Here is a 14,168-nt window from a genome sequence, read left to right on the forward strand (position 1 = left end):
CTCATTTTCTTGGGGTGCTCATCCACTCCTATGGCTTCAGCTACCCCCCCTAAGCAAATGACTCCCAAGTCTACCTCTTTAATCCTGACCTCTTAATCTAACCTGTAATCTTGCATCTCTCTTTCTTTCCCCCCCTCTGGGACATCTCCTCTCGGATAGCTGGCTGAAACCCTAAATTTGAAATATCTAAAACCAAACTATTCATCTTTCCTACCTCAGTCAATAACACCTCCGCCCTCCCTGTCCCAGAAGCCCACAATCTCAGTGTTATCCTGAACAACCGACTGACTTTCAAGTCTCATGTTCAATCTACTGCCAAATCCCTAGGGTTCTTACATCGCACTTCCCGGATCCACCCCTTCCTCTCCACCCAAACAGCTACCATTCAAGTGCAAGTTCTAGTCATATCACAGTAAGGCTACTGCATCAGCCTTTTCGCTGATCTCCTTGCCACTAGTCTTTTCCCTGCTCCAATTTATACTATGCATTGCTGCAAAGATCATTTTCGTGAAGCATTTGCTCAACCCACATAGCTCCTCTCTTCAAAACCCTCCACTGCCTTCCTGTACTTCTCCGCTTCAAACAAAATCTTCTCATACCTGTATATTCCTTCCCAGAGCTCAGTTGATTGTTCTGCCCACAGTAAGCTCTTTACTGCAACGTGGCATAGTAGATAAGACACATGCCCAGGAGCCAGATGACTTGGGTTCTAATCCCAGCTTCTCCACTTGCCTGCTGTGTGACCCTGGGCAAGTCACTTAACTTCTCCGTGTCTCAATTTCCTCATCTGCAAAATGGGGATTCAATAACTATTCTCCTTCCATATGGGACAGAGGCTGTATCTGGTCTGATTAACTTTTATTTACCCCAGTGTTTAGAACAGTGATTGACACATAGAAAGCACTTAAATACCATAAAAAATGTTTCTAGTACTCCTCACGATCAAGGCCTTCTACTATACCTCTCTGCTCTTTTCACCCACTGTCCCCCACCTGTTTGCTTGCTCTCGCTTTCTCATTTGTAATGGTATTTGTTAAGCTCTTACTATGTGTTAAGCGCTGTTCTAAGAACTTAGATACAAGTTAATCAAGCCAGATACAGTCCCTGCCCCACATGGGGTTCACAGTCTAAATAGGAGAGAGAACAGGTTTTGAATCCCCATTTTTCATTTGATGAAACTGAGGAACAGAGAAGTTAAGTGACTTGCCCAAGGTCACACAGCAGAGGAGTGGCAGAGTTGGGATTAGACCCCATGTCCTCTAGCTCCCAGGCCCATGCTCAGGTCATCTGGCTCCCTGACCTGTGCTTAATCGACTAGGCCACATTGCTTCCCTCTAGTCCATGCTGCTTCCTCCGACGCTAACCTTCCAGCTGTATCTTGCTCTTGACTTTCCCACTTCTGTCCCCTCACTCATGTTGTTCCCTTGGCTTGGAACTCCCTTTCGAAATCCAACAGACCACAGCTCACCACATATTCAAAGCCCTCCTAAAATCCCACCTCCTCCAACAAGCTTACCTCAATTAATTCCTAATAATAATAATTGTGGTATTTGTTAAGCATTTACTATGTGCAAGGCACTATACTAAGCGCTGGAGTGAATAAAAGCAAATCGTGTTGGACACAGTCCCTGTCCCAAATAGGGCTCACAGTCTTAATCCCCATTTTACAGATAAGGTAACTGAGGCCCAGAGAAGCGAAGTGACTTCCCCAAAGTCACACAGCAGACACGTGGCAGAGCCGGAATTAGAACCCAGGTCCTTCTGACTTGCAGGCCCGTGTTCTATCCAATAAGTCATATAAGCCCATCGGCCATCTATAGTACTTAGAAATTTAATTAGACCCACCCTCAGCACTCTTGTAAATATGGCTATCCCATTATGCATTCAATGATTTTGACTACTCTGTAAATATGTTTGTGCCTGTCTACCTCATTAGAGTGTAACCTCATTATGGCAGGAAAAGTGTCATTTCTTAATTCTGGACCACTGCACCAAGTGGACTTTCAATAAATACTACTACAATCAGTCAACGACATCATCTTTGAATACAAAGGTTGGTTGTGTGAATAGATACGGCCCCTCTCTCTCCCAAAACACAAAAAGCCAAAGACCTCAAGTAAGTGAGTGATGCATTCAAGAATCTCAAAAATATTAATGCAAGTGATGGAAATTACAAAAGAAAAATAAAAACTAGACTTATCTATAGGACAGCATCACCTACTCTCATAATACAGTTCATTATTCTACAAGACATTTTCATTACACTTTTTGGACAGAACACTGTTGAGAAATTTGGGAATGTTCTTCCCACAGCATGAGTCTGTCTGGATACGTCATGATGTGGTATTGGAAGAAAACAGGTTTGCGCATATGCCCTTGACATCAGTCAAGGCATGAGGATCAGAACACAAGTTTTTGGGAACATCTTCTCCAATCTATTGAGTGCTTACTGTGTGCAGTGCACTGGACTAAGCGCTTGGTAGACCCATTCCCTCAGGAACGTAGCCCCTGCACTATAGAAGGGGCTGTAATACCTTGAAACGGCACAGCCCTTATTTTTTCCACATTCATATTACTTATCTCATTTTGTCCTCACAACATCCTTATGGAAGAAATTATTTTCCCTATTTTATGTAGGAGGAAACTGAAACCTAGAGTTCAGTTACTTGCCCAAGGTCCCAGAGCAGTCGAATGGCAGAGCTAGTACTAGGTTCCAGATCTTCTGACTTTCAGGCCCACGACTAGACCACTAGACTACACTAAGACATGCAATCATATGAGAACTATTTAGTAATGGCACTTAAGTGCTCACTATGTGCCAAACACTTAAAAGAGTGCTGAAGTACTAAATGTTGGGGTAAACACAATATAACTGACAAGACCAAATTATGGTTTCAGCTTCCTATAAGGTGAGAGATCCGGAATAGAACCACAATGACATGGAGGGGAATACAAACCTCTGCATTCATATTTCCAGAGAGTCCTAAATAAGCCATTTTAGCATTTGTGACAGGACACCTCTATCAGAGATGGAATAGACATTCTGGAATAATGGAATCCCTCAACATCTATCGGTAGAAATTGAGGTCAAAATGATGGTATTTGTTAATAACGCTGGTATTTGTTAAGCACTTACTATGTGCCAGGTACTATACTAAGTGCTGGGGATACAAGCTAATCAGGTTGGACACAGTCCCTGTCCCAGGTGGAGCTCACAATCCTAATCCCCATTTTCCAGATGAGGTAACTGAGGCCCAGAGAAGTGAAGTGATTTGCCCAAGGTCATGCAGCAGACAAGTGGCAGAGCCAGAATTAGAACCCAGGTCCTTCTGACTCCCAGGCCTGTGCTCCATCCACTAGGCCATGCTGCTTCTCTATAGTTTAGAGAGACTGAGGAAACTATTCCATTGGGAAAAATAAAATGGGGCTGGGCAGTATCACAATAGCTGAGATGTGGAAATATCAACAGAATTCTGAGTTGCTATCAGGAGCTCAAAATGAAGGGTTTATAGATCTTTTCAAAGGAAAAGGCTATTAAGTCAGTCCCACAGACAAACCTCCTATAAATGGAGATGGCTCAGTGATGAAGTAGATTTAACAAAAAACGCTGGGCTATGGGATGCTTCATATTCAGTGAGAATAGGGTTGACTTTTTCGTCTAGAGCATCTTCACAGCTACATGTTGAACATTAAATTAGAAGCCTAATTTCCCCTAAAATACATCTAAATATTTAGATAGATTTTTTTAAAAAAGTTTGGATGTCCTGAACAACAGTTTCGTGTATTTTTTTTTCTAGACCTTTGTCTAATTTGGTAACACGGAGTTATGCTTGAGAGATTCCTTCATTTTGCGAGACTGTTGGTTTGATGTTTCTTCCTCTTTCTCTACAGAGAGAAAACAATGCAAAACTTCCCTCACTTTTGTAATCAATGTCAGTGTAGTGAGAACCTTAAGATGATGCCAGATGGACAGCCCAAGGCAAATAAGGGAATATTTCTGTTAAGAAGGGTGGTTAAAGACATAAGAGTCCTTTAAAACAACCCTAAAGCCTGTCAATCAAGGCCACATAATGTTAGGTGGTTAGCGAAAAGCAAAACCGAACCAACAGCTCTCTGCCCTCAATCTTTATTTACAACATATTCCACAGCAGCTGGATCCAACCAGTGAATTGAAAAATATTAATTGTTGTTTCTTCTTCAGCAAACTGATCTAGAGTCTGAAATGCCTGCGCATCATTTCATGAAATCTAAATGTTAAGTGTACAGGGTGTTAAGTACAATAAAAACACGGGTATTCTGATATTCTGAATTTCGTGTGAACTGAAAGCGGAATTTGTCATTGCTTTTAAAACAAACCAGGATGCTACAGAGAAATGAATGAAAGAAGCAGTTGCGCTTCTGGAGTTATTCCCGCACTCCAAAAGCATAACGACTTAGTTCATGTATGTACATGAGATGAACATTCACATACCTGCAGGACATCACAACAGCCAAGAGGCTCAACAGTTCATTTTGTTGTCCCAAATGCTCCTTTTTTGATCAATATAACTCAGTTCTTAACTTCTTTCGGCGACAGGTTAAGTAGCAATTAAAGGCAATCTCGTATGTGCATAATACTCAAATATTTAAAGTATGTCGGTCTGGATCTCTTTTCGGATTGATCACTGCTGCCTCGATGTACAATACCAATTTTCAAAAGGGCCACGATGAGTACATCCGGCCGAGGAACACATGGAAAACATTGCAAAACCTATTGCTATTTACCTTCCTTATTCTTAGGGGTTTAATTCGAGGGGCGAGGGTGGGCGGGAGAAAGTAACCGCCCCCCAGAAGAACAGAAAAACAGATCAGTGTTAAGTGAGGGTCAGGGTGGTCCCTGAAGAGATCGCACCTGAAACTAAGAGAGACGGGGCCACTGAAAGCAAGGTTTCCGCGGCTCGGATTGTTCCCTGTTTAGTTTGGGCAGGCTCCAGAGGTTGGAAAACAGAGTGAGAGAGAGAGGGGGTGCCAGAAGAAAGTTCTCCCTTAAAGTTAGTCCAAAGAACAAAAACGATTCCCACTTTTGGCTCTCATGTGACTGAGAGCCGGGCCCAGTTCCACAAGTGCCTTGTCCCGCCTGCCAAGGCTCATCCTGAAGGGCTTGCAAGGGGGGCAGCGGGACCGAAAGGGCCGGGGTCGCGCCAAGTCCGTCCCCGCCCCGGCCCGCGGGGACTCTACTCACGGGCACAGGCCGGCTTTGCTCTCCCTTTTGCTGAGGGGTCGCGCCGGTTTGAAATCCTCCGCGTCCGGCGGCGGATCGGTCATCGGGGCTGCCTCGGGGGCTCTGAGGGCGGCCGGCTCCGGGCTGTCCCCCTCCGGACTGTCCCCCTCCGTGGTGTCCCCGCTCCGTCCCGCCCCCAGAGAAACTGCCGCCGCCGCCGCCGCCGTCGTCCCGGCCTCGGACACCGACGCCAACGAAGAGCCTGAGCCAACTCCGAGGAGGAGGAGGAGGAGGAAGAAGAGAAGGAGGAGGAGGAAGAAGAAGAGAAGGAGGAGGAAAAGGAGGAAGAGGAGGAGACGGAGCCCGGCTCTTTGTTTCGGTCGGGCCGGCACAGTCCCAAACGAGCAGCACCGACTGGCACTGCCGGCGGAGCGGAGCCGAGCCGGGAAGTCCGAGCGGGAAAGGGAAGGCCCTGGGGAACGTCACCTTGGCTCCGCCCCCGACTCCGCCCCCGACCCCCCCAACGGCCGGGAGAAGGCTCGAGAGGGGCACTTGCACCCGCCAACTAGGGGGCCCCGCCGCCTGCCCACCCTTCCCCCGACTTCACGGGGGGCCCCCCCCGCTAGCAATCCTCGTGAGCCCCCACTCTCTCCGGAGACAGGCACCCTAACCCCCCGCTGCGTGGGCTACCATCAGTCCATCGATCGTTTTTATGAAGGGCTTACCTTGTGCAGAGCACTGGACTGAGCGCTTGGAAAAGTAATAGTGATAACGATGGCATTTGTTCAGCGCTTACTGTGTGCCGAGCCCTGTTTAAGTTACAGTGCAGAAATAGAGACAGTCCCTGCTCACGACGAGCTCGCGGTCTAGAGAAGCAGCGCGGCTTAGTGGAAAGAGCCCGGGTTTGGGAGTCAGAGGTCATGGGTTCAAATCCCGGCTCCGCCAATTGTCAGCTGTGTGACTGGGCAAGTCACTTCACTTCTCTGGGCCTCAGTTACCTCATCTGTAAAATGGGGATTAAGACTGTGAGCCCCAGGTGGGACAACCTGATCACCTTGTATCCCCTCCAGCGCTTAGAACAGTGCTTTGCACATAGTAAGTGCTTAACAAATGCCATCATTATTAGAGGTGAGAAATCCACACTTCATACACGCTCTGTCCGTCCACATGCATACCCGTTCTGTAGGAGCATGGGAAAATACGTACAAACACGCTTTCCATATGTTCGTTCATTCATTCGTGCCATCGTATTTATTGAGTGCAGACTGTGTGCAGAACACTGTACTGAGCACTTGGGGATGTACCCTACGACAGTAAATAGATACACTCCCTGCCCACGACGAGCTCACAGTCTAGATGCATACCTCTTCTACAGGGACAGGGACAAACATTTGCACACAAAGGCACACATTTATTACCCCTGCAGGAGGCTTGCTTTGTGATCCAAAAAGAGAAGTCGTCATGGGGGAAAGCATGGCGAATGGCAACTCGGCGAATGGCAACTCAGCGAAGTAGACGTGAGGCTGCAAATAGCTTTCCTCTTCTCTCGTTGGGATTCAGGATAGGAAAGATCTAGGATGTTTGCTGGAACATTTCAGTTTCTGGCAGCAGCATGGTAGAGCATGGGCCCGAGAGTCAGAAGGACCTGGATTCTAATCCCAGCTCCACCACTTGTCTGCTGTGTGACCTTGGGCAAGTCACTTCACTTCTCTGGGCCTCAGCTACCTCATCTGGAAAATGGGGGTTAAGACTGTGAGCCCCATGTGGGGCAGGGACTGTGTCTAACCTGATTAACCTGGATCTACCCCAGTACTTAGAACAGTGCCTGGTGCATAATAAGCATTTAACAAAGACCATTTAAAAATTCCCTTTCATGAGGGAGAAATGAAAAACCGATGGTTCTCCAATTCCTCTTGCCAAAGGAAAGAAAACTAGCAGCCAGCTTCAAAACTTTCCACCAGTTGCCTCCATCGTGCTTTGTTCTTATTGCCTATGGTAATGCAGTCTCCCAATATTTAGTACGGTGCTCTGCACACAGAAAACACTCAATAAATACCATTGATTGATTGATTGACTGCTCTTCTGCTCCACCTCAGTTCAGACTCTTCACTCCTCCCAAGCTAACCCATTCTAACTGGGCTCTCCTGCCTCTGACCCTCTCAATACAGTGCTCTGTGTATAATAGACACTCAGAATAGTGCACAGAACCCAACAGTAGCTGTAGTAGTAGTAGTAGTAGTAGTAGTAGTAGTAGTATTTATTGACCACCCACTTGGTGCAGTGCAGTGTGCTAGGTGCTTCGGAAGGACAGAATTACACTATTCTAAGCACTGGAGTAGATACACAATAATCAGGCCCTACTTGGGGTTCACGGGAGGGAAAACAGGTATCGAATCCTCATTTTGCAGATAAGGGAACTGAAGCACAGAGAAGTTAAGTGATTTGCCCAAGGTCACAAGGAAGGCCAGTGGCAGAGCCGGATTAGAACCCAGGTCCTCTGACTCCCAGGCCCATGAATGAGAATAAGTTCATAAATGCTAGAGCTGGCTGAAGGGATGATAGTTCTCAGGATGCCATGTAAGACATTAATTGGAGAAATCTTGTTGGTGGAGATGGGATTTTAGGAGGGCTTCAAATGTGGGTAGAGTTGTGGCCTTTCTGGTATGGGGAGACTGTACACTGTGAGCTCCTTGTAGGCAGGGATCATGTCCACCCACTTCGTTGTATTGTACTTTCTCAAGCGCTTAGAATAGAGCTCTGCACACAGTAAGTGCTTAATAAAAGCCATTGATTAACTGATTGACTGATTGACCTGGAGGGAGTTTTGAGCTGGAGAAATAGTTTGAGTAAAGGGACAGAGGTGGGACAGTTGAGTGTGAGGTATGGCTATAAGGCTGGCTTGGAAGGAATGGAGAGAGAGAGTTGGAGAATAGCAGGTGAAGAAAGCAGATAGATAAAGTGGAGCCAGGTGGTTAAGAACCTTCAAGTCAATTATGAGTTTTTGTTTGATTTTGTTAAAATGATACTTGTTAAGCACTTAGTGGCAAGCATTGTAGTAAACATTGGGGTAGATACAAGATAATCAGGTTGGACACAGTCCATGTTCCACATAGGACTCACAGCCCAGCACTTAGAACAGTGCTTTGCACATAGTAAGCACTTAAATGTCATTGTTATTATTATTATTATTAATAATAATAATAATAATAATAATCCCCATTTTACATGCGGTAACTGAGGCACAGAGAAGTTAAGTGACTTGCCCAAGGTCACACAGCAGTTAAGTGGCAGAGCTGGCATTAGAACCCAGGTCTTTTTGACTCCCAAGCTTGTGCTCGCTCTACTAGGCCATGCTGTTTCTCAGTTTGATATGAAGAGTCACAGGAAGTCTGTCGAGTGTTTTGATGAGAGGAGAGCTGTGGGTTTTGATGCTTCAGGAAGATAATCCGGTGCTCTTCACATAGTACATGCTCAAAATAGTGGTCTGCACACAGTAGATGCCCCAAATAGGGCCCTGCATATAAGCAGAACACAGTATAGTTTTCTACATAGAAGCTGTTCATTCAGTCTCAGAGATGCTAATATTGAAAGGCAGGCTTTTAAATGTTTGATTAGTTGTTTTTTTTTCTTGGAGTGGGGCAGATTTAGATGAGGGGTAGCCAGGACTTGGGGTTTAACATAACAAGGAAGGGAGAAGGGCTATTTACACATTGCAGAGCAGCTATGGACTGAGATGGGAATTAATGCTCCGCTCCCTTCCCTTCCTCCTATCTGTTGGACTCCGGTATTGCCAGGAGGTGAATTGGGGAACAGAGGTGGTTTAAGGGGCAGATTAATCAATCAACCAATCATATTTATTGAGCACTTACTGTGTGTAGAGTACTGTACTAAGCACTTGAGAGAATACAACAGAGTTGGTAGACATGTTCCCTGACCATAAGTAGCTTACAGTCTAGAGCGGGAGATAGATATTAATATAAATAAATTAATTATGGATTTGTTCCTAAGTGCTGTGGGGCTGAGGGAAGGGTGAATAAAGGGTGTGAATTCAAGTGCAGGGGTGACACAGAAGGGAGTGGGAAAAGAAGAAATGAGGGCTTAGTCAAGAACCTCAAATAGTTGCCCATCCACCTCTGCATCAAACAGAAACTCCTTCTCATTGGCTTAAAGCATTCAATCACCTTGCCCCCTCCTACCTCACCTCGCAACTCTCCTACCACAATCCAGCCCGCATACTTTGCTCCTCTAATGCCAACCTACTCACTGTACCTCGATATCATCTATCTCACTGCTGATCACTCGCCTGTGTCCTGACTCTGGTTTGGAATGCCCTCCCTCTTCATATCCAACAGATGATCACTCGCCCCACCTTCAAAACCTTATTAAAAACACATTCCTCCAAGAGGCCTTCCCTGCCAAATTAAGGAACTGCTATTCCCACCCCCTTCTCCCATCTCCTTGAGTGACACAAAGACCCTAAGAGAATATCCTTGTCACTCTCCCCTGTTCTGACCGTGGGGGTTCGGTGGCCCTGGGAAAGTAGCATTTTATGTTCCTGGGCCAGGATGGAGCTATCTTCTGCCGAAGTAATTCCCACTCCCACTCCCTGGACTGAGCTCAGAGGAACTTTGGATGCCGGAACACTGGTATGCTCTCTTCTGTTTCTTACCCTTATAATTGTGGATTAGTTTGTATTTACAATGCTTCTTCTCGAACAATCTGAAAATGTAAGATGCCATGCCAAACAGAATTACACCTGATCAATCAATCCTATTTATCAAGTGCTTACTGTGTACAGAACACTGTACTAGCAACTTGGGAAAGTATAATATAAAAGAGTTGACAGAATGACCCCTGCCCACAAGGAGTTTACAGTTTAGAGAGTTTACAGTCCAAATATGATATATGGGATCTATTTTCTCCCTTTATATAGGCCTCTATTTCCATCACTAATTTGGTATATAGGTACTGTTTTATTTCTTCTTGAAATATTCCAACTAAAGAAGCAGCGTGGCTCAGTGGAAAGAGCACGGGCTTTGGAGCCAGAGGTCATGGGTTCGAACCCCGGCTCCACCACATGTCTGCTGTGTGACCTTGGGCAAGTCACTTAACTTCTCGGAGCCTCAGTTACCTCATCTGTAAAATGGGGATGATAACTGTGAGCCCCATGCGGGACAATCTGATCACCTTGTATTCCCCCCCCCAGCGCTTAGAACAGTGCTTTGCACATAGTAAGCGCTTAACAAATGCCATCATTATTATTATTACTTAACTTCTCTGGGCCTCAGTTACCTCATCTGTAAAATGGGGATTAAAACTGTGAGCCCCCCATGGGACAACCTGATCACTTTGTAATCAAACCCGGCCCACGTCATCCCCCTGGCCTGGAATGCCCTCCCTCTGCCCATCCGCCAAGCTAGCTCTCTTCCTCCCTTCAAGGCCCTACTGAGAGCTCACCTCCTCCAGGAGGCCTTCCCAGACTGAGCCCCTTCCTTCCTCTCCCCCTCGTCCCCCTCTCCATCCCCCATCTTACCTCCTTCCCTTCCCCACAGCACCTGTATATATGTATATATGTTTGTACATATTTATTACTCTATTTATTTTACTTGTACATATCTATTCTATTTATTTTATTTTGTTAGGATGTTTGGTTTTGTTCTCTGTCTCCCCCTTTTAGACTATGAGCCCACTGTTGGGTAGGGACTGTCTCTATATGTTGCCAACTTGTACTTCCCAAGCGCTTAGTACAGTGCTCTGCATACAGTAAGCGTTCAATAAATATGATTGATGATGATGATGATGATGGTTGTAATCTCCCCAGCACTTAGAACAGTGCTTTGCACATAGTGTTTAACAAATACCATTATTATTATTAAAGAGGGGTGTGGAAAACATAGAAATGGTTCATAGAAGAGCCACAAATCAATCCTTATGTAAAGCACTGTATTGGGTGGTTGGGCTTATCCATAGAAGGAAGAGAGGGGATTCCCTATCCTTGAGGAGTTTCTAGTCTAATGGGAAAGACACATCCTGCTCCTGCACTTCCTACCCTTTTCAGAATTTTCCTAACTCCTAAAAGTATAGTAACAGAGAAGCAGTGCATCTAGTAGAAAGAGCACAAGCACTTAGTACAGTGCTCTGCACACAGTAAGTGCTCAATAAATACAATTGAATGAATGGGCCTGGGGAGCCAGAGGAATGGGTTCTAATCCCAGCTATGCCACTTGTCTGTTGTTTGACCTTGGGTAAGTCACTTCACTTCCTCTGTGTCTCAGTTACCTCATCTGTAAAATGGGAATTAAAACTGTGAGCCCTGAGACAGGGACTGTGTTCAACATGATTATTTTGTATCTCCCCCTCCATTCATTCATTCATTCATTCATTCATTCAATCGTATTTATTGAGCTCTTACTGTGTGCAGAGCACTGTACTAAGTACTTGGAAAGTACATTTCAGCAACATATAGAGACAATCCCTACCCACCAACGGGCTCACAGTCTAGAACGGAGAGACAGACAACAAAACAAGTAGACAGGCATCAATAGCATCAAAATAGATAAATTGAATTATAGATATATACACATCATTAATAAAATAGAGTAATAAATATGTACAAATATACACAAGTGCTCTGGGGCAGGGAAGGGGGTAGAGCAGAGGGAGGGAGTAGGGGAGATAGGGAGGGGAGGAAGAGCAGAGGAAAAGGGGGGGCTCAGTCTGGGAAGGCCTCCTGGAGGAGGTGAGTACAGTGTCTGGCATGTAGTAAGGGCTTAACAAATACCATTAAGAAAAAAACGCAACTCAACACAGACCACCTCTAGTATTCTGGCATATGCATCCCTATGCCCCTCTCCTTTGCTGCTCTAGCCAACAGCAATGAGAGATGAAATACTAGAGGGAAGAGGGGTGAGCTTGCAGGTGTCAGATATGTGCCAATTAGAAGGCACCCATGAGGGAGCATTCTCACAGAGTTGCTGTCTTGATTTCATGAGGACAGCTTGGCGGTTTTCTGTCCTACTATTCTGAATTGTAATAAACACTTCAGTGACTAGTGAAATAGCATAGACCTTTCAGCACTCAGGACCTCCCTTGGCTGTAGTGATTTGGGGATCTCTCTTTTTTTTTAATGGCCTTTATTAAGTGCTTACTATGTGCCAGGCATCTATCACTGGGATAGATCAAAGACAATCAGGTTGGACACTGTCCCTGTCCCACATAGGGCTCATAGTCTCCATCCCCATTTTCAAGAAGAGGTAACCGAGGCACAGAAAATTTAAGTGACTTGCCCAAGGTCACACAGCAGACAAATGGTGGAGTCAGGATTAAAACCCAGGTCCTCTGACTCTCAGACCTGTGTTCTTTCCCTTAGGCGACACTGCTTCCCTATTTGAAGTTCTGCTTTTGGATGATATAGTCTCTGAGATGTCAGTACTTAGTCTTTGTGTGCATCAGTGATGTTCTTCTCTCATTTGAGAGGCAGAAAAAAAGATCTGTGATTATGAGCTGATGTTTGGCGCAATCACTAAGCAGAAGTAGACCACATATATTTAGCTCTCCAATCCCATGGGGTCCGATGACTCTTCTATGTTTCAGCATCATCGCCCACCTGTACATGATTATCTCCCATGATGATTAGCTTGTCAGAATTTGGTACCACTGCAATGACTCTATTCAGTTTCTCTTTTTTTTTCTTGTTTGTCAATGTTAGGACATAGTCATCGAAGATTGAAGCACAGTGCTTTTGTTTTAGAGGCAGACACAATAATAACAATAATGATGATGATGATTGTGAAATTTGTTAAGGGCTTACTTTGTGCTAACTCCTGAACTAAGCACTGGGGTAGATATAAAATAAATAGGGCACACACAGTCCCTGTCCCACAGTCTAAGTGGGGGGGGGAGTATAACTACTGAGTTCCTATTTTACATATGAGGAAAACAGGAACACAGGTAAGTTTACTGACTTGACAAAGGTCACCCAGCAGGCAAGTGGAGGAGCTGTGACTAGAACCTGGGTCTCCGGACACAGATACATGCTCTTTTCACTATGCCAGGCATAGGATTAGAAATCGAGAGCCCGGGCCTGGGTTCTAATTCCAGCTCTGCCACTTGCCTGTTGTGGGACCTGGGGCAAGTCCCTTAACTTCTCTGGGCTTTCAGTTTTGGTTTTCAGTTCAGTTTTAACAGTTTCTTCATCTGTAAAATGGGGATTCAATACCTGTTCTCCCTCCTAACTAGACTGGAGGCCCCATATGGGACAGTGACTGTGTCCGACCTGATTATCTTGTATCTTGTATCTACCCCAGTATTAGTTTAGTGTTTGGCACATAGAGTTAAGTGTTAACAAATGCTATTATTATTATTATGATTTAAGCGGCATTGCCTAGTGGAAAGATCATGGGTTCTAATACCGACTCCACCACTTGCCTGCTATGTGACCTTGGGTGAGTCACTTAACTTCTCTGTGCCTCAGTTCCCTCATCTGCAAAATAGGGATTCAATACCTCTTCTCCCTCCTAGACTGTGAGCCCCATGTGGGATCTGATTATCTTGTATCTATCCCAGCGCTATGAACAGTGCTTGACACATAGTAAGCTCTTAGCAAATAGCGCAATTCTTCTTTTTATTATTATTCTATTGCCTCTGGGCAGATTTGACAGGTTAGAGACCAAGGACTGCCCGATTGCAAATGGAACACATGAGTGATGTTGCTTCTAAGAGGGTAAACCTCTCGCGAAGATGTATTCAGCATTGGTGTCTGAGTGTCTGTAAAATGGGGATTCAATACCTGTTCTCCCCCCTACCTAGAGTGGAAGTCCCATATGGGATAGTGACTGTGTCCAACCTGATTATGAATTATGAAATGACAGCAGGGGGCCTGGGATCTCTGCCTTGGAGGGAAGGAAGGGACGCTGAGCCCGTCGACCAAAATCGAGGCAAGGATCCAGGCTCCCCCCACCCAAAGAAG

The 14,168-nt window shown here is 45.4% G+C and overlaps 1 protein-coding gene across 3 annotated transcripts in view; it reads right to left on the reverse strand.

Annotated features, from left to right (window-relative positions):
• The window catches only part of GRAMD2B (GRAM domain containing 2B), a 99,349-nt gene that overhangs the window by 63,472 nt on the left and 21,709 nt on the right, over window positions 1-14,168 (reverse strand). The window contains exon 1 of one of the 3 annotated variants that reach the window (XM_038769687.1): window positions 5,222-5,399. The exons of the other annotated variants lie outside the window; for them this stretch is intronic. Coding sequence (XP_038625615.1) covers window positions 5,222-5,304 — 83 coding nt within the window. The 5' untranslated portion in view covers window positions 5,305-5,399. Of the gene's footprint in view, window positions 1-5,221; window positions 5,400-14,168 lie in introns of those variants that run through there. 3 annotated transcript variants of the gene reach the window in all.

The sequence above is a fragment of the Tachyglossus aculeatus genome, chromosome X4 (genome assembly GCF_015852505.1).
Source record: "Tachyglossus aculeatus isolate mTacAcu1 chromosome X4, mTacAcu1.pri, whole genome shotgun sequence".
In the NCBI taxonomy this organism is placed as follows: domain Eukaryota; kingdom Metazoa; phylum Chordata; class Mammalia; order Monotremata; family Tachyglossidae; genus Tachyglossus; species Tachyglossus aculeatus.